Raw genomic sequence first — 25,901 nt, 5'->3', positions numbered from 1 at the left:
TAGGTTGCAGACTTGGCTCGGATCCCAAGTTGCTGTGGCTGTGGCGTAGGCCAGCAGCTACGGCTCCAATTCAAACCCTAGCCTGGGAACGTCCGTATGCCATGGGTGCAGCCCTAAAGAAGACCAAAAATATATATATAGATATTAGTACAGATGATCTTTGGATATCAAGAAATTGTGAAGGTCATAAGCAGTGCTGTGTAGAAAGGGAAGAACCCACAAAGGTGGATGGCTAAAATCTGAGAAAAAAACAAGAGTAATCCCCCAGGTCCTTCCTGGCTGGAATACACCTCAGTCCTTATCCTGGCTTGATCTTTTCAGCCCTGAAACTTCTAGTTGCTTAAAAGTTGAAGTTCTCTTCCCCAAACATCAGACTCTCTACTCACCTAATTGAACCCTTCACTGTACTGTGTTTTGTGACTTGGTCCCACCTTCTTACCTTGTCTCAAGCTGTGCCTCCCATGTGCCGTGCCACATGAACATGCACGTGTATGCATGCACACACACACTCTTCCCTCATCCAGCTCCTACTGCCTTGTTTGTCTTTAAGCCTTAGCTCAAATTCCCATTCTTCCTGGAAGCCTTTTCCTGGACTGTCTCAGATATGGTGACTTCTGAATGTTTATGACATCTTACAACTGCATCCAGTTCCACAGTGTGGGTCTCTTGTGATGTACCTACCTTTCCCCATTTGATAGACATTTAGATTATTTCTAATTTTTTTTTTTTTTTGCTCTTTCAAAATAAACTGCCCTACCCATCCTGTCCTCTCTTTGATCTTGCATTTCATTGCTATCTCTTTCTTTTTAAAAATAGTTGTATTTTCTAATTACTGACTCATAAGAAAACAGAGGAAAGATTCAGGGAAAAATTCTCTGTTAGGAATTCATTTTGTATTTCTGCAAATTTGAGTGAGGAAAGAGTTCAGACACATCTCTGAACAGACCTTAGCCTATTGCTTTCTTAAATGTTAAGTCTAGGAATTCCTGTTGTGATGCAGCAGAGACGAATCCAACTACTATCCATGAGGATGTGGGTTCAATCCCTGGTCTCACTCAGTGGGTTAAGAATTCAGCATTGCCGTGAGCTGTGGTGTAGGTCGAAGACATGGCTCAGATTCCGCATTGCTGTGGCTGTGGCCAGCAGCTGTAGCTCTATTTGACCCCTAGCCTGGGAACTTCCATATGCCATGAGTGAGGCCCTAAAAAGCAAAACAGAAACAAAAACAAAATGTTGTCTAGTTCTGCATAATGTATTTTTTTCCCTAGAGGCTAAACTGATTTCAGAGCCAAGAATGTTCTAGAAATACTTTCGATTTTTTTTTTCCCCTGGAAAAAACAAAACCAGAAATGCCATCCTCTCTTTTGTTTTAAAAAGAAAAAAAGAGAAGACAATTCAGAGATGGCCCCTGACAGCAGTGATGCGTAGTCTCACCCTGTCTTTTACCCTTTACAAAGCCCTTCCCATCCAAGACCCCGTCCATCCATCACTGGTGCAGAGGCTGCTCTCCTCAATTCGTTGGTGAGAATACCAAGGCTCAAGGGGGTCAGGACACTTGTCCAAAGTGCACAGCACTTCAGGGGTCACACTGAACATAGTCCCAGTGACTTTGGCCCCTCAGAGAACCTACCTCATTCCAGGGAACCATCTCTGAATTGTCTTCTCTTTTTTTCTTTTTAAAATCTTTTTTGCCTCTCCCCATCACTACCCTCTGCTTGGGTCAAGGCCCCTGTGTTTTCTCCCCTCATGACTCCCATGGTGGCTGGCAAAGGGCAGGGGGCCTTCTTCACAAACTACCCCTGAACTACTTCCTGCCCAAGGCGCGGGCCCTATGCGTTAAGCCTCCCCACTCCTTTCAACCTTTGTGAACTATGAGGAAGAGCCTGAAGCTCCATTTCTGGGCATCAGGCCCACAGAAACACATTATGTGCAGTGATGTTTGGTGTAGAAAATCACACAGTGGGGGACCAGTTAAATAAATTAGGGTACATTTTTACCATGGAATACTATGTAGCCATCAAAAAGAACAGAGCAGGTCTATAGATGCTCAGAGATGGAAAGATGGCCCCAGTCCATCAAAGAGAAGAAGAAAGCAAATGGTAGAGTAGCAGGTATGCAAAGTGATCCTGCTTTTGTTTTTGTTTTTGTTTTTGTTTTTGTTTTAATGCGTACATACATGCCTAAAAAGTTTGGCCAATCACTGCTTGCTTTTTTTTTTTTTTCCCATTGCTTGTTTTTAAAGAGTTGGATTAAGAAGGGAGAATGGAGCAATGTGCAACTTTTAATCTAAAACTGCACATTTCCAGTGTTTACAGTTTTATTTATTTACGTATTATTTTTTCTTTTTTAGGGTTCCAGTGCTAGGGGTTGAATCGGAGCTACAGCTGCCGGCCTATGCCACAGCCACAGCAACTCATGATCTAAGCCATGTCTGCAACCTACACTGCAGCTCACGGCAATGCCAGATCCTTAACCCACTGAGCAAGGCCAGGGATTGAACCCCAGTCCTCACGGATACTAGTCGGATTCATTTCCGCTGAGCTGCAAAGGGAACTCCTACAGTTGTATTTAGCATCATTCGACAAACAAAGCATCAGACACCTCTGCATGCCTGGGGCTGCTTTTGGTGCTGGGCAAAATCCCTAACCACCATCCTACTGGGTGGAGCAGGGGTGGGGTCAGAGAATAAACACAGAAATGAAAATCTAACAAATTCAGTGTTAGAAAAATAATAAAGTGAGGGGAGGGTGGAAAGGGGTGGGGCCTGGGGTGCTGTTTTAGTTGGGTTGGTCAGAAGCAGCTTCTCTGAATAAAGCTCCCTTTGAGCAGAGACAGGAATACTTTTAATTAGTTAAAAAGGGAGAGAAGATGCAAACAGTAATCCCCACCGCTGCCTTTACAGATGAGTTCTTCCACTTCATCCTCCTCTGCTTTGCCATCGGGGCCTTGCTGGTGTGTTATCACTATTACACAGGTGAGTGGGGGGCAGTGTGGGACTGGGGGTGGGGGTTCAGACCTACAGGCTGACAGTTCTCTCCCTTGCCACCCACACAGATTGGTTCATGTCCCTTGGGGTCGGCCTGCTCACCTTCGCCTCCCTGGAGACCGTTGGCATCTACTTTGGGCTGGGTAAGGCCCCCCCACCAGACCTGGGAGGGCGGTGGCTGGACCAGCCACAGAGGCTCACCAAGGGCCAGAAAGCCGAGACCTACACATTTTGTAAGGATTTCTTTATGCTCGTGTTTTCTTCCTGACCGCTTTCAAGGTCAGTGTGAGGTCTTTGGCAAAACCCCATGGAAAAAAATGGGCAGCTCCATAAAAATACAACAAAAACAGTTGAGAGTGGCACACAAACAGAATTAGCCAGATCCTGAAAACAAGGCAGTCAGTGGAGTTGGGTCCTGAATTTGCAGAGTTTCCTGGCATTGTTATTGCTGTTCATGGTTGTTTTTAATAATAATAAGTCTAGGGTTATTATCTAAGTTTAACCTGCAGCCTGCAATTCCATCGGTGCTTTGTGTGTAGGGGTTAGGCCTTTGTCCAAGAGAGGGGAGGGGGGCCTGACCCCCGGTCCTCAAAGGGGCACAAGGCTCAGCCACCTTTCTCTCTGTTTCTGAGCAGTGTACCGGATCCACAGCATCCTGCATGGCTTCATCCCGCTCTTTCAGAAGTTTAGGCTCATAGGTAACTTTTATATCCTTCCTCTGTTCACTTTCCCACCCCCTCTGGGCCTCTTGTTGCAAATGAGGCTTAACGTTTAGGAAAGAGCATAGGGCCTGGGTTTCAGTCCTACTTCCTCCAATGTACCATGTCTGGGGCCCTGGGAGCCTCTTTTAGCTTCAGTTTCCACAACTAGAAAATGGGTGTAAAAATAGCTACGGCACAAAGGTGTTTTGAAAATCAAGTAAGGAATGGAGGCAAAAGTCCTTCAGAGTGACCTGCTCTGAAAAGGAAAGGGGGACTTCCCTGGTGGCCTAGAGGTTAAGGATCCAGCATTTGTCACTGCTGTGGCACATGTTAAATCCCTGGCCTGGGAACTTCTACATGGCATGAGCACAGCCAAAAAAAGGAAAAGAAAAGAAAAGTGGAGAGGATGTGAATACTCCTCATTCTCTCGTAGAACTTTGCACTTCTCCCAACAATATCTTCTCTGTGATTTTATTTGCCTAATAGCAGCTGGGGGTGAGAGCGGGTTTCAGGTATCTTACACTTGACTGATGAGGAAACTGAGGCTCAGAGAGGTAGAGTGACCTGCCCAGGATCACACAGCTAGAGTGGCTGGCAGGGCTCAAGGAGATGTTTTTTCTTTTTTTGCTTTTTAGGGCCATACCTTCAGTATATGGACATTCCCAGGCTCGGGGTCAAATCAGAGCTACAGCTGCCAGCTACACCACAGCCACAGCAACGGGGGATCCAAGCTGCGTCTGTGACCTACACCACAGCTTACGGCAATAGGGATCCTTAACCCACTGAATGAGGCCAGAGATCGAACCCACATCCTCATGGATTCTAGTCGGATTCACTTCTGCTGTGCCACAACGGGAACTCCCAGAGATGCTCCTTCTTGACCAGCAGCTCTGTGCCCACTATTACATGGCAAAGCTGAGAGGCCAGGGGCTGCGTGTCTCTGTGCTGGGAATTTCTATCTCATCCATAGAGGGATGTTCATTGCAGTGGCTGTGCATGCTGGAGACCCATGGGGTGACTGCCTTATCCCAGATGCCAGGGGTATTCGGGCAACTGGAGTGATGGTGGTGGGGGGGAGGCCTGGCTGCCTTCTGAATCCCACACCGTCCTGTGGGCTTTGCCTTCCAGGCTTTAGGAAGACTGACTGAGGCCAGTGCCAGCGGAGCAGCCAGGCCTGGCCCTAGTGTGACCACCACAGCGTCTTATTGGCCCATGAGGACAGAGCGGCGTCCTGGGAACACTCAGGCGGGCCAGGCTAGAGCAATAAAGAGAGCGCTTTGCCTTCCATGTGGTCTGAACATTGGCAGCCGCCGGGCCCAGGTGTCCCTCCGGCAACATGGGCACACAGTCGGCTGCCAGGAGGAAGGAGAGGGAGGGGGTGGGCCTGTGCCCTCAGGGGGCTTGGATCAGCAGGAGGATCCCAGGATGTGGCTCCCCGCAAGAAACAGTAGGAGACCCTTGGGCCCTGCACACTCTCTTTCACTGTGCTTATAAGTTCTCTCAAGTCCCCACACCAGCCTGGGACAGACAGATGGTCCATTGCCCTGAGGCAGGGAACCACCATCTCAGGCCCCTGGGGTGAGCCTGATACAGTGAGATGTGGGGAACTAAAGCCACAGCATCCAGGCGTCTTCCCTCAGCCCCTTATCTTGTGCCAGCCCAGCTACCCTTGGACTCCATCAATATTCAAATAAACATTCCTTCCCTGGACTAAAAAGAGTCAGCTAAATGTTCCTTTAGGTTTCTTGAGTACAAGAGTACAATTTGGGGTCTACTTTGACCCCATCTGGTCGGATAGAGTGCCTTGTCCTATTGGATAAAGTATAAAAGGGGAAAATTAAAAATCCCTTCATTTTAGGTCTAAGACTTCAATTGCACAAGTTCAGAATGGGAGACAGGATTTTGCATACATTCTTGTGAAAAAGATCTACAGCTGTTAGGTATTCTCAGCTCAACAAATACCAAAGAAGTGAGATAAGAACACAAAACATATTCATGGCAAACTCAGGTTGCATTAATGGAGGTATAGAGCATAGATTGAAGGAGGTGGTAGTAGGTTCTCTTGTTTACAGCTAGGCCACACCCATAGCAGTTCTAGATTCACATCTAGAGTGACAGTGACAAACTAGAGAAGATATAGAAGAAAGCAGAGTGGTGATCTAAAGAGTAATTGAAGAAGCAAGAACTCTTCAACTTACAGAGGAGAAAAATGGGAACCCTCATTGAGCTCTTAGACTCGGAAGACTTGCTCGAGTGCATAGGATGGCCTAAATCTATTATGTGATTTAATGCTCAGCCTTAAGATGCGGGAATCATCCTCATTTTGCAGATAGAGCGAGAGAGAGAGAGGTTCAAAGAGGTGTAGTGACTTGCTCAGTTTCCCACGGCGAGTCAGTGGCAGAGCTGGGAGTGGAACCCAAGCCTGTATCCTCCTTTTGCCAAGGCGCCTTACAGAGCTTGGCCAGTCCACTCCCCGCACCCCAGCAGAGCATCCCTGAGGCAGCTGCATCCCAGTACTTCCCAACTTTGAGATCCTTCAGAGTTATAGGATATTTCCATCAAGTGAGAAAAAGAGGGCCTGCCAACTCCTTACTTTGCCATTGGAGGAAATAAAAATAACAAAAAACTCCAACTGTTAGCATCATTTTACAACAGAAAGGGTGGTCCCACATCAAAAATGCAGGAAAATTGTCATCAGAAACAAAGTGGAGCTTAAGATGCAACAATTCAGCTCTAGGGAAATCTTCCTGTGTGGCCTTTGCTGTCATATCCCTATGGTTTGGGGAAATTTTTATCTTTCGCAAACTGTGAGACTGGAGAATTCCTCAGGACATTTGCCTTCTCTCATTTCTGGGATTTTTCACTTCAGCTTCCACACCTCAGGGGATGAAAGCCTTACTACCTCCCAAGCACCTTGTACTGTGAGAATTTTTTAGCTCTTGTTCTAAGACACCTCTGTCAGTGACACTTAAGTTGTCCTTTCAGAAGAAGAAGGTGACCGTGGGTAGGGAATGTTCTTGATGGCCAGGGCTGTGCTGTCTCAGCTCTCGGCTTGGCCCTTCAACTGCGTCCCTTGTTTCCAAGGTGGTTTTGGCTGTTCTGGGTCCCTTGCATTTCCACACAGGTTTTAGGATCAACTTGTCCACTTCTGCAAAGGAGCCGGTGAAATCCTGCTGGGGTTACACTACCCCTGCAGATCAAGTGAGGAGTATTGTGCTTCTTTGCAATGATTTAGTGCCTTTTTTAATATTTTGTTAGAAAAAAAATGTCCCCAATCCCAGAACCTCACATCAACCACAGATGGTATTTTGGTGTGTTTCCTGCAGTCTTTTTCGTGCATGAGTGCACTTATTTTTATTTGGGGCCCTTTTCTTTTCATCGGTAATAAGCATTTTTCCATTACTGTATACTCTCCATAAGCATGATTTCCAGCCACTAGGTATTTCATGCTTTCCAGAATAATTCCTCTATATTTAGATGATAGTGTCAGCAGCTAACATTTGTTCATTACTTGTTACATGCTGGCTGCGGAGCTCAGCACTTTACACACATCATGTCATTTCATCCTCATCACAACCCTGAGAGGTGGCATCTGTCCACAATCCCCCTTGTGCAGACAAGAAAACAAGACACAGAAAGTTAGATTCTGAGATTTGGATTTCAAGCACTCGTGTGCAACTTACTTTCCTCAAAAGAGAGAATGGAGTTTGCAGATAAGATATTTATCAAAGGTACACATAGAACAAGTTTTCAAAATAGAAGCATGAACTTGCTGACTTGAGGGCAGAGTGGTTAACCTTCTGTGCCCCAGCCCCAGTTTCCTCATCTGTATAGCAGAGCCCACCTCGTGGTGCATGGTGAGGATTGTGGAGATAATTGCATTCTTGGCACAGACCAGAGGCTCAGTAAGTAGGAGGTACTTGATTGACCCTTCGGGTAGAAAGAGTCAGTGTAGAAAAATGGGGAGCAGGGGAGAAAGGGGGCCAAGGGTGCCCATGCCTAACCCCCGGGGGCAGCTGCGGCCCAGTGTGGCACCAGCTGAGTGGTACCAGCCAGGAGAGCAGAACCATAACAGGGTTTTTACAGAGATCTATTGCAGTTAGGGGAGCTGTTAAGCAGGCACAGGAGACTGAAAAGGCACAGAGGTATCACAGAGTCTGACTGGGGGAGGGTCACCACCTCGGGCCAGGGGAACAAAGGGAGAGGTTAGAACCACAAGCTTGGGAGAGGGCCTTACAAAGCCAGGACCCAGACCTCTAAAGAGGGGGCCCTGCCAGTGGGCGCTGGTGTCTCTGAGAGGAGCCGGATCTCCAATTTCTCAGCAGAAGCAGGAAACCCAGATTTTTTTTTTTAACATTAGCAGCTAATTTTTTTTTTCTTTTACCCCATATCAGGTAAGTTTCATTTAATCCTCCATCAATTTTCTTTCTTTTTTCTCCTTAGCAACCTGTCAGTTCTCCAGTGTCTTATTATCATCACTGTCTGGTCAAGCATTGATTAATGTTAGTACCCCTAAGGATATAGGCAATCCTTTACCAACCATGATTCAGGGCTGCATATGGAGGTTCCCAAGTTAGGGGTCCATTCAGAGCTACAGCTGCCAGTCACAGCCACAGCCACAGCAACTCAGAATCTGAGCCTCGTCTGCGACCTACACCACAGCTCACGGCAATACTGGATCCTTAACCCACTGAGTGAGGCCAGGGATTGAACCTGTGTCCTCACATACTAGTCAGATTCATTTCCACTGAGCCACAATGGGAACTCCAACAGCTGGAGTTTTTACATTTCAAATTCTGCTATGGAAAACCATAGAGTGCTTCCTCAAAAAATTTAAAACAGAGTTACTTTATGATCCAGGAAGTCTACTTCTGGATATATACCCCAAAGAATTACAAGCAGGGGTTGAAAAAAATATATGCACACCCATGTTCATAAGAGCAGGACTGACAGTAGCCAAAATGTGGAAGCAACCCAAGATGCATAAGGGGATGACTGGAGAAACAAAATGTGATCTGCACACACAACGAAATATTATCCAGCCTTAAAAAAGAACAAAATCCTACACATGTGTGACAACATGGATGCACCCTGAGGACATTGTGTTCAGTGAAATAGGCCAGACACAAAAAGGACAAAATACTGGATGATTCCATTTTTATGAGGTCCCTAGGATAGTCAAAGTCACAGAAACACAAAGTAGCATTGGGGGGGGGGGGGTGCCAGGGGTGGGGGGAGGGGAGGGGAGTTAGTTTTAATGGGGACAGAGCTTTGGTTTGGGAAGATGAAAGTTTCTGGAGATGGATCGTGGTGATGGTTATACAACCTTGTGAATATGCTTAAGGCCACTGAATGTTACACCTAAACACAGTTAAGATGGTAAATTTTGTGTTACATGTATTTTACCATAATTTTAAGAAATACGTCAAATTATCTGTCGTCAGACAAAACTGGATCTGACCTGCAGGCCCTGTGCTATGGGCAGGGGTAGGGTCTCCACAGTGTTAAGCCAGGGGACAGGAGCTGAGCTGGGGTACCCACAGGATGGGAAAGCAAGCCAGGGCAGGAGGCCACAATCATTTTTCTTTCCAGTTTTTGGCAGCCTGACTGCCTTGTGAGGACCTGGGTTCAATCTGCTGCTGGTAGCCTTGGCCTTTCTGGGCCTGGCGGTCAAAGGTGGGGCTCAGGTGGTTCAGGTGTTTGGAGCCCCTTGTGCCCTGGAAGAGGAAGCCCAGCCTCACTGCCCCAGATCTCAGTGAAGGGCCCAGGGCCCACCTGGCCTGGTGCACTGCCTCCCTGGGGCCCTGGCCCCCAGCGCTGCCCTGGGAACCCCTCGCTGCTTCCCCACCCGGCTGCAGCTCAAGGCCTTGGTCTGCAGGGTCTGGTTACACCTCAGGCATCAGGCAGATTCCCGGAACTCCAGTCCAAAAAGTGGCCTAAAAATAAAGCATTGGATCCTGAGTCCAAGAAGGCAGGGTTGCAAAGTGGGGCGAGGGAGAAGGGCTTGGATGAGGGGGTGTCTGTCCCTGGTTGCCCTGGACACCGTGGACTGGGTTTCTGCTCTGACCACAGAAGAGGGAGGACGCGGGTGTGAGAGTGTTTCCAGGCCATGCTGTCCAGCTTGAGCTGAGGGATAAGATTGTGGCAGCTGTTGTTCTTCTCCTGACTCAGCTCCTCAGTTCCAGAGGACCCAGGCAGGATCAGTGGTGGGGATAAGGGTGCCGCTGACAGAGCCTGGGAAGCCAGGGAAAGTGCTAGACGTGGGGGCTGGGCTTTGCAAACAGAGAGCACAGGGTGGGCAAAGGCAGGAGGGAGTGAAGTTATCACATGGTGGGTAGGGGTCATGGCCAAGTGGGAGTAAGGATTAATGGGCAAGGTGGCACACAGGGTAAATGGCCTTCTTGCCCTGCAAGACCTTGAGAGCTGGGATAAGGAGCTGAAATTTTACCCCAAGGACACTGGGGAGCCCTGGAAGGTGTTTGGGTGGAGGAGTGGCGTGGTGAGATTGCATTTTAGAAAGGTCACTCTGGTGGCCCTGTGGGGCCGGGAGAATGAGCATGAGCTCCAGCTAAAGGGACTGTCACTGACCAAGGGCTGCCGTGCTCTGTGTTTGCACCAAGGCCATGCTTCCCACAGGGGGCTCCCAGCCCTTGACTCAGATGGATACTAAGCAGGCCCTTGCCTGGGAGACACGGGACTCCTCTGACAGCTGACTTCACCTTGAGGACCCTCAACACCTGCCATGCCTTCCTTAGACTGACCAGTACACTCCACCCTCCCACCCAGCCCTCCTTCCCTTGCTTCTTCACCTGGGGCCAGATGTGCATCGCCGTCTCACGGCTCCTTCAGGCTGCCACTCCCTCCCCGTTTTTCTCTCCCAAAGGAGATTTCCCTAATGAAATCCTTCCATATTTCATCTCGTCCTGTGCTAGCTTCTCAGAGGACCCAGACTAACAGGATGAAACGAGAGGCAGGGCCACAGGAGCAGAGAAAAAAGGGTAACTCTGAAGACATTAAGGTCTGATCCGCAGTATGACTGGAAGTGTGTGCCCACCCACAGTCCCCTGGCCTTTCCCCGTGGCTGGAGTTCTTGCCTCCAGCATGGCAATCCCCTCTGTCCACAGTGGCCTCCCCAGCTAGACTCTGAGTCTGTTCTGCAAGTGAATGAATGAGTGATTAAGTGAGTGAATAAAGGAAGGAAGGAAAAAGGGACATCTAGAATGCTCCCAGAGCTCCAGGTGGGGTCACTTGGTAGATGGTTGTAGCCAGTATTTGTTATTTACCCTGGTGTTTTTTCTACCACTGCAATTTTCCTTTGAAGAATACACCTGCACTCTTTCGTGCATCAGAGGAGACTATCAAGAGTGAAAAGACAACCCATAGAAGGACAGAAAGTTTTTGCTAGTCACACATCCAATAAGGGTTTAACATCCAGAATATAAAAAACAAAACAAAACTCCTATAACTCAACAACAAAATAAACCACCCAATTCAAAAATGAGAGGGGACTTTGCTGCACAGCAGAAATTGGCACATTGTAAAATAACTCTACTTTAATTTTTAAAAATTTAAAAATTAAAAAAAAAATTTAAAAGAGAGAGGGAGGAGTTCCCATAGTGGCGCAGTGGTTAACAAATCCAACTAGAAACCATGAGGTTGCGGGTTCAATCCCTGGCCTTGCTCAGTGGGTTAAGGATCAGGTGTTGCTGTGGTGTAGGTCGCAGACACAGCTCGGATCCTGTGTGTGCTGTGGCTGTGGCCGGTGGCTACAGCTCTGATTACACCCCTAGCCTGGGAACCTCCATATGCTGTGGGAGCGGCCCTAGAAAAAGGCAAAAAGACAAAAATAAATAAATACATAAGGGAAAAGGTGGATGGAATTGAATGGACAAATCTCCAAAAAAGTTTGTTTGTTTGTTTGTTTTGGTCTTTTTAGGGCCACACCGGTGGCTTATGGAAGTTCCCAGGCTAGGAATCGAAGCTGCCAGCCCACACCACAGCCACAGGAATTCAGAATCTGAGCTGCATCTGTGACCTACCTGAAGCTCACAGCAAAGCCAGATCCTTAATCTGATAAGCCAGGCCAGGGATCAAACCTGTGTCCTCATGGATACTATTCAGGGTTGTTACTGCTGAGTCACAATGGGAACTCCCAAAGAAGATATTTTTTAAATGGCCAATAAGCACAAGAAGCAGATTTTCAGTGGATTAGATGAGGCCCACTCACATAGGGGAGGGCATCCCTCTTTGCTCAATATCATTAGTCATCAGTGAAACAAAAATCAAAATCACGAGATACCACATCGCAGCCATTAGAATGGCTATTGTGTCTAAAAAAAAAAAAATGGAAAACAAGTATTGGTGAAGATATGGAGAAATTGAAACCCTTGTGCACAGCTGATGGAAATATTAAAAAAAAAAAAAAAAGATGGAACCAGTATGGAAAATAATTTGTCAGTTTCTCAAAAAGTTAAATATGAAACCCAGCCATTCCACTCCCTGATATATACTCACAGGAATTGAAAACAGGGACTCCAACCGGCATTTGCACACCCATGTTGACATAAGTATCATTCATGGCAGCTAAAATGTGGAAGCAACACAAGTGTTCATCAAGAGATGAATGAATAGATAAATAAAATGTGCTCTACACACACATGCAGTATTATTTGGCTATGAAAAGGATTGAGATTCTGACACCTGCTACAACATGAATGAACCTTAAGGGCACCATGCCCAGTGAAATAAATCAGTCATAAAAGGGCAAACATTGTATAATTCCACTTATATGAGATACTAGAATAGGCAAGTTCACAGAGACAAAAAGTATAATAGAAGTTACCAGAGGCTGGGAGAGGGGGCTATTGTGTAATGTGTACAGACTGATAAGAAAGTTCTGGAAATGGGTAGTGGTGATGGTCATAAAACATGAATTTACAAATGCCACTGAATTACACATTTAAAAAGGGATAAATGGTATATTTTATGCTATATATATTTTACCCCCAAAACCTGCACCTCACGGATTCTGGGAGGGTTGACCCTACCACTAGTTCCAGTGGTGGGTTCTGAGGAGCTTTGGGCAATCAGCATGTCCCAGGCACTGATTTAGGACTGGGCATGTGGCAGAAGGGGTGGTTGTTCCTTGGCATCTTTTCTTCCTTTTTCTCTTTCTGAGTTCCTCTGACTCTGCAGCAGAGGCTTTAAACCAACTAATCCAGGCTCAGCACTCAAAGGAAACCATGGTCACCAGATAACTAATCTCCCCTGATGGACCCCAACCATCTCTCACTTCTCACTTCCTTGTGTACTTGTGCTGCTCTTGCCATCAAGGAGATTGGGGAGGCGGGGGCGGGGAATCTATTTCCTCAACCCCAGACTCTCAGATGGAATTGCGACTTATCTTAACCAGTGGAATATAGCAGAAGTAACATGTGACTATCCCAGGCCAAGCCTTTAAGAGGCCTGGCAGCTTCTGCTTTTCCTCCCAGAGTTCAGGCTTCATGCAAGAAATATGACTGTCCTAAGCCACCCACACAGTGAAAAGGCCCCTGGTGGCCATGTGGAAGAGCCAGGCAGAGATTGGTCTGGCCAGTCCCAAGCTTTGCAGCCACCCCAGTTTTTTTGTTTTTGGGTTTTTTTGTCTTTTTTTTAGGGCTGCACACATGGCATATGGAGGTTCCCAGGCCAGGGGCTGAACCGAGCTGTTGCTGCTGGCCTACGCCACAGCCACAGCAACACCAGAATTGAGTGGCATCTGTGACCTACACCACAGCTCGCAGCAAAGCCAGATCCTTAGCCCACTGAGGGAGGTCAGGGGTCAAACCTGAAGCCACCCTAGCTGATGCACCAGATGAGCAAGTAAAAAAGCATCTTGGATTTTCCAGCCCCCAAAGGCACCACAGGAAGCAGAAGAACCACCCAGCTCAGCACAGACCGTATTAAAGATTAATGAAAGTAACAAATTGTTTTAAGCCACCAACTTTGTGATGGTTTGTTACATGGCAACAGATCATTGAAACAGAGATCTTTGCTGGATATATTATTAGTCAGGGTCGCCAGAGAAACAGAACAAATAGGAGATACAGAAAGAGATTTGGCATAGAGAATTGGCTCATGTGCTTATGGAGGCTGAGAATTTCATGACGTGCATTCTGCAAGCTGGAGTCCCAGGAGAGCTGGTGGTGCGGTTCCAGCCAGAGTCTGAAGGCCTGAGAACCAGTAGACCGGTGGTATACTCCAAGGGCAGGAGACCGGTGGTATACTCCAAGGCAAGAGAGGACCAATGTTCAGCTCAGGCAGTCAGGTAGAGGAAGAATGGATACTGCCTTTCTCCATACTTCCGTTCTGTTCAGGCCTTCCTTGAACTGACAAGGCCACACTCTTTTCTAATGTGGTTGATGAATTAGGTGTTCCCTGGTGGCTCAACAGTTAAGGATCTGGCATTGTCACTGCTGTGGCTCAGGTCGCTGCTGTGGCAAGGGTTTGATCCCTGATCTGGGAACTTCCCCATGCATGGGGCCCTCTGCCCCTCCCTGTCCCCTGGAGATCTCCTCTTTGGGGAAGAACTAGGTCAAGACTTAGTCCATTTTTTCCCCTATTGGGTTGTCTGCGTTTTTTTCTATTTGTAAGAATTTTTGATCCTTTTTTTTATATTATCCTCCATTTAATATTTGTTTTCTAATAAAATGTTTCAATGATCTTCTCTCACTCTGTGGCTTGTCTTTTCACTTTTTATATTGTTAAAATCTCTAATCGTATACTCAGCAGTCTCTTGACGCTGAAGGGATAAATGAGCAATGTATTAGATTGATTTTAAGATTTAAAATGGTGCTTGGGAACACAGTATCACTTCTGTGTTCCTGCCTAAATGCATAAGCTGAATTTGATCCTGAAGAAATATCTGACAAACACAGATCAAGGGACATTTTACAAAACAATTTACCTGGACTCTTAAAACGTGTCAATGTTATATAAAAACAAAGGAAGAGGATTTGTTACAGGTTAATGGAGGCTAAAGAGATCACAAATGTAAACATAATCTTGAGTTTTCCTCTGTTAAAGAGGACATGATTGGGGAGTTCCCGTCATGGTTCAGCGGTTAATGAACCCGACTAGCATCCACAGGGACATGGGTTTGATCCCTGGCCTCGCTCAATGGGCCCGGGATCTGGTGTTGCCATGAGCTGTGGTGTAGGTTGCAGACGTGGCTCAGATCCCGCATTGCTGTGGCTGTGGTGCAGGTTGGTGGCTACAGCTCAAATTAGACCCCTAGGGAACTCCCATATGCTGAGAATGTGGCCCTAAAAAAAAAATAAATAAAGGCATGATTGGGACAATTGGTAAAATCTGAATAGGGTCAGCAGCTAAAGCATTATTAATGTGTCCCTTTGAGACATAATTAATGTATTAATGTTAGTTTCCTGGTTTTGATCATTGTACTGTGGTTATATAAGAGAATGTCCTTGTTTTTAGTAAACACACTGAAGGACTTAGTGGTCACAGGCATTATGTCTGCAACTTGTTTTCAAAGTCAGGGGAAAAAGGTAAAAGATTGCTGTGGCTGTGGTGTAGGCCAGTGGCTACAGATCTGATTTGCCCCCTAGTCTGGGAACATCCATATGCCACAAATGCGGCCCTAAAAAGCAAAATAAAGAAATAAACGAAGGATTAAAATAAATGTGTTAATATGTTAACATTTAGAAATCTGGTGAAAGGAATATAGGATTTTTTTTTTTTTTTGGTTCTAGTCCAACAACTTTTCTGCAAGTCTGAAATTATGTCAAAATAAAAAGGTTTTAAAAATGTAATACTTGTTAAGATCAGAGGTTAGCAGGAGTTCTTGTCCTGGCGCAGCGGAAACGAGTCCGACTGGAACCATGAGGTTGCCGGTTGATCCCTGGCCTTGCTCAGGGGGTTAAGGATCCGGCGTTGCTGTGAAACTGTGGTGTAGGTCACAGACACAGCTTGGATCCCACGTTGCTGTAGCTCTGGTATAGGCCGGCGGCTACAGTTCTGATTAGACACCTAGCCTGGGAACCTCCATATGCCACAAGTGCTGCCCTAAAAAGACAAAAATAAAAATTAAAATTAAAAAATTGTTCGGCATTATCTAGTAAGTCATAAAGATTCCACACTCTGGCAATTTTACTCATAGATGCATAACTGGACATATGCATGCACATATGCAGTGAAACATGCACAAGAATGTTTACAGTACTGCTGTTTCAAAATAGTCAGAAACAGCCCAGTGTCCATCAACGGAGAATAGACTGTAGCACAGTCACCGAGTGAAATTATATAGAGCAATGAAAATGAATACACTCTACCTGTACCCAACACCACAGATGGAGTTTATAAACATTGAGTAAAACCATGGGATTTTATTTACATAAAGTCCCCAAACAGACAAAACCAGAGCTATGTTGTTTAGGGTCTATATACAGGTAATAAAACCATGAAGGAAAGCGAAAAAAAGATTCTCAGCGCTGGGAGAGGGTTTATCTGTAGAGGGAGGCTTGTGATGCGGGAGGGGGGTCTGAGGAGTTTGTCTCAGGGGCTGGCTGGGCTGTTTCTTTACCAGTTGGTGGTTACACGGAGGTTTTCTTTCTAACTATCTTTCATGCTGTGAGTACATCTTGGATACTTTTCTGCATATTCCACAGTAAAAATCACTGGAATCCAGTATGAAAAACAAAAAAGTAATAATCTTCGCTGTTTGCTTAATTGAAGGTGCTATGACAGAGCACGGACGCAAGAGGGAGACGCTAACCTCGGGAAACGGAGGTTTCCTAGCAACGGAGACAAACATGAGGGAGGACCCTTCCAGAGAGTGGGTAACCGGGGTATTCTGGCTACAGCGCCTGCCAGGTGGACCCGAGGTCCGCTTCTGGTACCTGGAGCGTCTCTGTTGAGCCTAGAGCGCCCTTGACCTTTCCTGATGAGAGAGGGTTTTCTTCCAAACGCAAGGTAGGGTCCGCAGAGCCGAGAGGCTGCGCCCTCGCATGGCGAAGCTCTTTTCCTCCCTGAGGACCCTTCTCCTGAAAACTCCAAACACATGGTGGAGTTTCTCTCTGAAAACGGAAAAAATAAAAAGGGACTTTGCCCACAGCCTTCAAAGGCACCAGGTCACAAAAAAAGAGAAGGCTTTCAAGCTTTGGGATGTGGTTGGAAGTTTTCTGGATTATTTACAAAACAGAATGGTTTAAAATAAATTAGTAAATAGGTATATTTGAAGCTAAGTAGGGGTAATAGTAACGAATACACGCAGAAGAATACAGTGTGAAAAAAAAGAGCTTTCCCACACTTTGAATGCTTGATTTCACAGTCACTCGGGAGTTGGTCCACTTTGTAGATGTAGAAACTGAAGCCCAAAGATGTTAAAAGGTGAGAAGTCCAGAACTTTCCTCCCAAACTCATTTAAAAAGGAATAAGTAGTTACAAGCTTATTTTTATAGGGGAAATAAAGCTGTTGTCTCCAATAAAGAAATGAAAATGAAAACTGCAGGAAAATAACTTATTTTCTCCATTAAATTAACATAACTATTTTAAACCATAATCCCTCACATAGGGGAGGCAGTTTAGAAACTGGCAGTCTTTACCAGTACTTAGTGGCAGTGGAAACCAGTAGCCACTCTTTGGAAGAGCAATCTGGCAACACCTAAAAGGAGCTATAAAAGTGTTTCTACCCTTTGATCTGGCAACCCCATTTCTGAGAACCTATCCAAATAACATAATTTGAAATTTGGGGAAAAGCATATGCACAAATACAGCATTATTTATGATGGCAGAAAACTTAAAACACAGGACAACTGTTAGGTGGCAAAGGAAACAAACATAAGTAACATTAATGCCTCCATTTAAAAAGAGGATAATTTTGAAGCTTGTGGCGTCATGGGAAAAACTGCTGTGTGATATTATATGGAAAAAAAAAGCACCTACAAAATGGCCTGGACACTAATCAAGCTTGTAAATACATATGATCCAATTGACGTGAGGTAGAAGTGGCAGAAAGAAAAAATGTTAGGGAAGTGGGAATGCTTTTTTTTTCCTTTTTCTTTCTTCCTAATTTATTGAAGTATAGTTGATTTACAACATTAGTTTCTGCTGTACAGCAAATTGATTCTGTTATATATATACATGCATACTTTTTCATATTATTTTCCGCTATAGTTTTAATACACAATGCTGAATATAGTTCCCCTCTGCTATGCAGTAGGACCTTGTTATTTATCCATCTCATATACAATTGTTTGCATCTGCTAACACCAAACTCCCAATCCTTCCCTCCCCCACCCCCAGGGAATGCTTTTTTCCTGTTTTGTTTTTTTCACAACATTTTCCTCCCGTTTCACTTCCACTCGGAATTAGTTTTTCTTGTTTTCCTTTTTTTTTTTTCTTTTATGGAATAGCTTTCTCATATCAGTTGGGTATGTAATGCTTACTTCAGGAAATTCAGAAAATATAAGAATAGGAAATACTCTACTCACAAAGAAACAATCTCTGGTAACATTTTAGAGCAGTGGTTCTTAAACTTGAACATGCATCAGCTGGAGGCCTTGTTAAAGCCCCATTGCTGAGTCCCGCTGGGAATTTCCAATTCAGTAGGTGGGGGTGGGGCTCCAGAATTTACTTTTTTAACAAGTTCCCAGGTGCTGCTGATACTAATCGTCCCCAGACCACACTTTGAGGACTACTGCCTTAGTGGGTAGCCTTGTAAAGTCTTTCTGTGTGTCACATGTCTAGGTGCGTCACCAACAAACGACCATTTAGGTTGTTTTCCCAAGAGCAATCTTTGCTGCGTCCTTAATTGTGAATAATCTGAATAATTAAGATGCTCATCATTATGTATTCATTAACTTAATTATTAAAATTATTAGGATTACATTTCCAAATCTAAAAGTGGAATCGGGTCAAAAGACCTGTGTGTTTTTCAAGCTTTGAAAACATTGTCCAGGACTTCCCGTCATGGCTCAGTGGTTAACGAATCCAACTAGGAGCCATGAGGTTGCAGGTTCCATCCCTTATCTCTCTCAGTGGGTTAAGGATCCGGCGTTTTGCCGTGAGCTGTGGTGTAGGTCACAGACGCGGCTCGGATCCCACATTGCTATGACTGAGGTGTAGGCCGGCAGCTACAGCTCCGATTGGACCCCTAGCCTGGGAACCTCCATATGCCACTGGTGCAGCCCTAGAAAAGGCAAAAAAAAAGACAAAAAATAAATAAAACATTGTCCAACTACCACCATAGAATCTAAAGTTTGTCATGTGCTGTGCAAATTTATCATTTCATTAATTGCTAAAATCATTAGTTCATTCAGCATATATTCACTGAATGCCACTTTGTGCCAGGTACCTTAGGGACTCAGAGATGAACAAGACACAGCAATCCTATGAGGGAGAGACTATTACTAGTTCCACTGTTTAAAGATGGAAACTGAGGCCCAAAAGATGACTTGCCTATGAAGATACAGCGGGTAATTGTACCTCCAGGCTGCTTGGGCATTTGCACAAGAAAGTCACTGTCAGCTCTGGGCAGCCTCATGCTACATTGTTCCACATGGAAGGGAATATTTTAATTTAGGGTGGCAACTCTTTTCCCTTTTTTTTTTTTTTCCATCACGCCCCTGGAAAAATCAAATGAGGAAACATCCTGGCATAGAGCTTAGGAAATAAAGCTCATCCAAAAGCTGCCAGGACTAAAAGCTAACAAAACTTTCTCAGTTGTGTTTGGTTTCCCACTCTTCAAAAATTAGGTAGAACTGATCTCCTTGAATCCCAAAGTTAGATTTGTTAGGAAAACTTCTAACAAAAAGCAAGATAGATGTGTGTGGACATGTAGCAATTCTGTGAGATCTTGTTTTGCACTTTCCTAAATAAATGCTAATTACAACTGTTAGCTGGGTAGCTTACTGGTTAAGTGCAAATGCTTTGACTTGACAAACCAGAAAGTTTTATAATAAATAAACTATTTTTTAACACTTTAAGCCCCAGTTTCCTCATTGGCCAAGTGGGTCTGAGAATACTTTTTTCTTCAGAGATCTCTATGTAAGATCTAAAGGATTCTGGGATAGTGGTCACCATCTGTCCCCCTTTTAATTCACGAATCTGACCCAGGCAAAAACCAGATGGGTCCTGGAAGCTGACATTGAACTCCTGAAAACCCAACCACATAGTAGGCCCAACTGCACTGGCTGGGTTGGATGTGGCAGCTTTGCTAGTCAGAGTAATATAGCTTCAAGTTCATGGTCTCCAAACATTGACATTCTTTTCCATCCCGAACAGGAAAAAAGACCAGAAACAGTTCACTTTTATGTGGGGCAGACAACAACATACATTTACCATCCACCTCAAGCGATGTTAACTCTCCTGCCCACTGCCGTAAATAGTCTGAAGGGACTGGACCATCTGGACATTCTGCAGATCACCAGTGTTCCATTCTGCTGTTGAAATTGTGTGAATGGGGCCAGGCAAACAAGACATGGTTCCAGAGAGAAGGAGGGAAACCCTATAAGAATTCAAGGACTCCAGGAGTTCCCGTCGTGGCTCAGTGGTTAAAGAATCCGACTAGGAACCATGAGGTTGCGGGTTCCATCCCTGGCCTTGCTCAGTGGGTTAAGGATCTGGCGTTCCTGTAAGCTGTGGTGTAGGTTGCAGATGCTGCTCAGATCCCCGCGTTGCTGTGGCTCTGGCATAGGCCAGTGGCTACAGCTCCGATTGGATCCCTAACCTGGGAACCTCCATATGCCACAGGAGCAGCCCAAGAAATGGCAAAAAGACAAAAAAAAAAAAAAAAAAAAGAACTCAAGGACTCCAGAATATGGCCAATTAATGCTATTATGTTTCAGGGGCTTACCACATCAGTGGGTTTTTTTGGAGGGGCGTTGGTGGGTGGTCTAGGACATGCTGGACCACCCCTCTGAAGTAAAGGGCATCTGGTTGCATCTCGTCCTGCCCACCATTCAGCAGGAGGCGCAGCACTCTGCAGGCTGGAATCTGTGAGTCTGATCTTGGGAATTCTGATCCAACCTCTTTGGAAGGCCACCTACTCTGAGCAGGTCCCGGGCAGAAAAGAGCTCAGCAGAAGATCCAGGCCGTGCTGCAAGCAGTTCCTCCTCTGGAGCCACATGGCTTGGAAGAACCTACAGTATTAGAGGGAAAAGATGCCCCATTTTATGGCAAATCCCAATGAGTTTGTCACCATCTGAATGCCTCGAGTGCTGGAGCGAGGCCATTCAGTCTGAAGCAGAGAATAGTCACCATTTGGGAAAGTCTCCTGGGGTGGGTCCTGGCAAAGACAGAGCACTTGACTGTGGAACATTAAGTGACCATGCCACCCAAACGCCTCTCACAGCAAGGATCTGTCAGCCTCACCATGTCATAAGGTCAGGTGGGCTTGACAGCCATCCAAAGTCAGATGGCACGTCTGGGACCAGGCACAAGGAGGGCAGAGGCACAGGCAAGCTGCACAGGCAGGAGGCCGAGACCCTTGCATCATCTACCCACACTCCCAGAGTGTCAGCCTCATTCCAAAGTGACCCTTACAGGAGTTCCTGTCATGGCTCACTGATTAGCAAAACTGACTGGCATCCATGAGGACACCAGTTTGATCCCTGGCCTCGGTCAGTGGGTTAAGGATCCGGCATTGCCCTGAGCTGTGGTGTAGGTCGTAGATGCAGCTCGGATGTGGTGTTGCTGTGGCTGTGGCCAGGGGCTACAGCTCTGATTACACCCCTAGCCTGGGAACCTCCATATGCCTCGGGAGCGGCCGTAGAAAAAGGCAAAAAAAAAAAAAAGGTGACCCTTACAGACAATAATGAGGTGGAATCTTCCCAGTTGTCAGGGCTTTGGGCAGGACACATGGGCATCCACTCTGTGGACAAGGGAAGTGATCTGAGGTAAGAATCAGTATAGACTGATGGGCAGTAGCCAAAACAGGAAGGATAACTCTTAGAAGATTGGAGATAGGAGTTCCCTTGCGGTGCAGCAGGTTAAGGATGCAGTATTGTCACTGCAGTAGCCCAGGGCGCTGCTACATTGTGGGTTCAAAACCTGGCTCTGGAATTTGCACTTGCTGCAGGAGTGGCCAAAAAAAAAAAAAAAAAAAAAAGATTAGGGACAAAGAGGTCTGGGAAAGAAGGATGTGTGTGGATGTGTGGACCCATAGGAACAGACACAAAGTGTGAAGACTGCACCACATGTTGGTGTCCACGAGAAAGTATTCGTCACAGAAGACATACTAAGAAGTCAAGTGGAAGGAATGAGTCATTGAGGTCAGCAGTCAGCTTCTGGCATGGGTCACCCAGTTTTGTTTTGTTTTGTTTTTTCAGGGCCACACCCATGGCATATGGAAGTTCCCAGGCTAGGGGTCAAATCGGAGCTGTAGCCATCGGCCTACACCACAGCCATAGCAACACTGGATCTGAGCCGCATCTGCAACCTACACCACAGCTCACAGCAATTCCAGATCTTTAACCCACTGAGTGAGGCCAGGGATGGAACCTGCATCCTCATGGATAGAGCATCAGGTCTTTAACCTGCTAAGCCACAATGGGAACTCCTACGTTAGTTCTTTTTTTTTTTTTTCTTTTCTTCTTTTTGTCTTTAGGGCCACACCCACGGCATATGGAGGTTTCCAGGCTAGGGGCTGAATCAGACCTGTAGCCACTGGCCTATACCACAGCCACAGCAATGCCAGATCCAAGCCATGTCTGTGAACCATACCAGAGCTCATGGCAACACCAGATCCTTAACCCACTGAGTGAGGCCAGGGATCAAACCTGTGTCCTCATGGATACTGTTCAGATTCATTTCGTCTGAGCCACAACAGAAACTCCATATGTTAGTCCTTAATACTTTCTGAGTTGTGTCCTTTCTCTCTTGCATACATGCAATAAATGTTGCCTGAAAGCTAATGTACCACCAGGCTCACTTGAAGACCATTGGCCACAAGCTGCTTCCTACAGACCCTCCACCTCACCCCCCTTGCAAGGTTCCAGCCCTGTTGGGCCAAAGGCACTGTCATTCCCTCCTATTCCAAATATCTGAGCAGAACAGGGCTCTAGATTTCTAGAGTCATAGGCAAGATATCCTGCTGGGAGGTAGGTTCACATTTGATTTCTGTTCTTTGCCCAAGTGGATTTTAGCTCTTTTCAATCCAGCAGTCTCTAGAAAACTCTATTCTCTGCCCAAATGGCATGATCAGCAAAACACTGAGGAATGACAAGGTTCCTCTTAGAAACAACTGCTCTCCTCTTGTCTCCTGACTGGGTCTGGCTTTCTGGATATGTGGCAGTGATGCCATGATGGAGGGGTCAACTGCACCCAGGCCACATTTGAGTGGACTGTGTGGCCCCCAGCCTCTGGCCGAACTGACTTCCCCTCTGTGAGGGCCATGTTCTCATAGGCAGCAAGGGTGATCTGTAGTGAGGGAAGCAGAAGGAATCTAAAAATCTGCCCTTCCCCTTCATGCCCCCTCCCTGCCGCCCCGCCCCTGCCCTATTCTGTGGATGCTGTTGTCAAAGTTTGTGTGTTAAAGAATTTTTTTTTTTTTTTGTCTTTTTAGGGCCACACGCAAAGCGTATGGAGATTCCCAGGCTAGGGGGTGGAATCAGAGCTACAGTTGCCGGCCTATACCACCACAGCCACAGCAATGCCAGATCCGAGCCATGTCTGTGACCTATACCACAGCTCATGGCAACACCGGATCCTTAACCCACTGAATGAGGCCAGCGATTGAACCCTCATCCTTATGGATACTAGTTCAGTTTGTTAACCTCAGAGCCACGACAGGAACTCCCCCATATTAAAGAATTTTTGTATTAAAAATGCATGAGGAGTTCCCGTTGTGGCTCAGCAGTAAGGAACCTGACTAGTACGTGTGAGGACATGGGCTATGGTGTAGGTTGGCAGGTACAGCTCCAATTCAACCCCTAGCCTGGGAACTTCCCTATGCTGTAGGTGCGGCCCTAATAAAAGACAAAAAAAAAAAAAAAAAAAAGCTTGAGGAGTTCCCTGGTGGCTCAGGGGTTAAGGATCCAGTGTTGTCACTACTGTGACTCTGGTTACTGCTATGGTACAGGTTGGATCGCTGGCCTGGGAACTTCTGCATGCTGCAGGCATGGCCAAAAAAAAAAAAAAATGCTTGATAGCTCTGAAAATAGCTAGAAAAAAAGAGATTCAACTAACCAACTCAGAAAATGATACTGTTCATGGATGGAACGTTGTCTTCTAGGATCCACCTTAAACCCAAAACCACGAATGGGTGCTGCCTACAATACATCAGATAAGCATATCTGGGTGTCAGGGTGTAGAGGTGAGAATGGCTTTTTTCCCAGGACTCCAAGTGAACCCCTGGGAGAATCTGGGCTTTCCATCCTCACATTTCAGGGCTCTGTCAGTCTCATGCATCAGGTGCATGGTGCCAAGAGACCAGCAAGCAAGACAAGGCATCACCCTCCCTGGGAGGTGAATTTAATGTGACATCAGAAGGAGACAGGTCTGTTGTTTCACAACAGGACAGAGAAGAATGCATTTGACATTCCAGATGACCCTCTTGAGTGTTTCTTGTTTCTTTGGCCAATTTTAATGTTAAGTAAATGCAGCAGCCATGACTAAGACGAGCATGGTGATCAGGGTCTCAGACTGGGCCACCTGGCTAGGAAAGCCCCCAAGGCCAGCAGCAGCCAGCTGACATTTGGGTCTAGAATAGGTAGTCAAGGAGGGAGGTAATGAATATACCCACTGTAACATGAGAGCTGTAGCTATTCCCACTAGCCAGAAGTAGTAGCCTGGGAAAGAGATGGATCAGAATCCCAGAGGAGGAGTTCCTGTCGTGGCGCAGTGGTTAACAAATCTGACTAGGAACCATGAGGTTGCAGGTTCGATCCCTGGCCTTGCTCAGTGGGTTAAGGATCCAGCGTTGCCGTGAGCTGTGGTGTAGGTTGCAGACATGGCTCAGATCCTGCGTTGCTGTGGCTGTGGCGTAGGTTGGCAGCTGCAGCTCCGACTAGACCCCCAGCCTGGGAACCTCCATATGCCACGGGAGCGGCCCAAGAAATGGCAAAAAAAAAAAAAAAAAAAAAAAAAAAAAAAAAAAAAGAATCCCAGAGGAGAGGTTCTCAGGTGGCATTAACTTATTTTGTGAAGCAGGAGATCCAGATGATATACGGAATTGTAGCAAATGCTGTGGTGTGCATAGATCTCCTGTAGCACCGAGGCACCAGTCTCCAACTCCAGGAGTCTGGCCCTTTCATGGATGGGGCTGCCTTGTCCAAGGTGAGAACCCTTCTTGGGGCAGCTCCAGCCAATGAGAAGCCAAAGCAGGGGTACAAGGGCCCAACCCTCTGTCATCAGTTCAGGATGGCTCTTAAGGTCCATCCCACACTGTTGGTGCTGCTGAGAGCACTCCCCAGTATAGCTCCTGCATGCAAACCTCCTCCTCAGAGTCTGCTTCCCGGGAATCGGACCCAACCCACCTGCAATCCTCAACCACACTAGTTAATATCAAGCCATTGCCAAGATGGTTATACCAACTTGCATTCCTACCAACAATGCATGAGCATTCCATTTGCTCAACATCCTTGCCAAATCCTGGTATTGTTAGGCTTTTTATTTATAGCCAATCTGGTGGGTGTGAAATGGAATGTCATTGTGGTTTGAATTTACATTTCCCTGATGACTAACGAGGTTGAGTACCTTCTCGTGGGTCTACCGGCACTTTGGATTTTCACTCTTTGGGAATAACCCCTGCACCTTTGCCAATCCTGGTTTCACAGACCCCCTGACTTAATGCTGTCTATTGAGGGCAGGGTGCAGGATTAAGTCCAAGGAGAGCGGAACTGGCTTTCCCAAAGGCCGGCAATCCCAAAGAATCCTTGGTCCTCCTCTGACTTGACATCTGAGCTGAGTGACATCTGAGCTGAGTGACATCTGATGGACTGTGCCCTCCTCCCATCACCTTCCACTCTTGGCTTGCTTGATGGTGCACGAACCTAGTATTCCCTGCCCCTCTGGCTGCCCCTTTCTTGTCTCCTCCACGGGCAGGACCTCCTGCAAAGGCTGAACTGAAATTTTGGGGTTTCTCAGGGTGCCTTGGCTCTGTTCTCATCTTATTCTGACCTTCTGTCTCTCTGCCAGATCCACTCTCCACCCTTCTCCATTCTGCTCTCTGCCTCAGGAAGCTGAGTATGTGGACACTTGGAGGGGGCTGCAGGTGC

General features: G+C 46.3%; 1 protein-coding gene across 3 annotated transcripts in view; it reads left to right on the top strand.

The window, feature by feature from the left end:
- TMEM40 (transmembrane protein 40) overlaps nt 1-5,397 on the top strand; it is a 31,589-nt gene extending 26,192 nt beyond the window's left edge. For all 3 annotated transcript variants that reach the window (XM_003132377.2, XM_013981997.2, XM_021069356.1), the window contains 4 exons: nt 2,903-2,974; nt 3,055-3,129; nt 3,622-3,684; nt 4,816-5,397. In XM_003132377.2, the coding sequence (XP_003132425.1) occupies nt 2,903-2,974; nt 3,055-3,129; nt 3,622-3,684; nt 4,816-4,835 (230 nt within the window). In that variant the 3' untranslated portion in view covers nt 4,836-5,397. The remainder of the gene's footprint in view (nt 1-2,902; nt 2,975-3,054; nt 3,130-3,621; nt 3,685-4,815) is intronic.

This window comes from Sus scrofa, chromosome 13, assembly GCF_000003025.6.
Source record: "Sus scrofa isolate TJ Tabasco breed Duroc chromosome 13, Sscrofa11.1, whole genome shotgun sequence".
NCBI classification, from domain to species: domain Eukaryota; kingdom Metazoa; phylum Chordata; class Mammalia; order Artiodactyla; family Suidae; genus Sus; species Sus scrofa.
The sequence above is the reverse complement of the archived record's forward strand: the minus strand, read 5'-3'. Positions and strand labels throughout refer to the sequence as shown.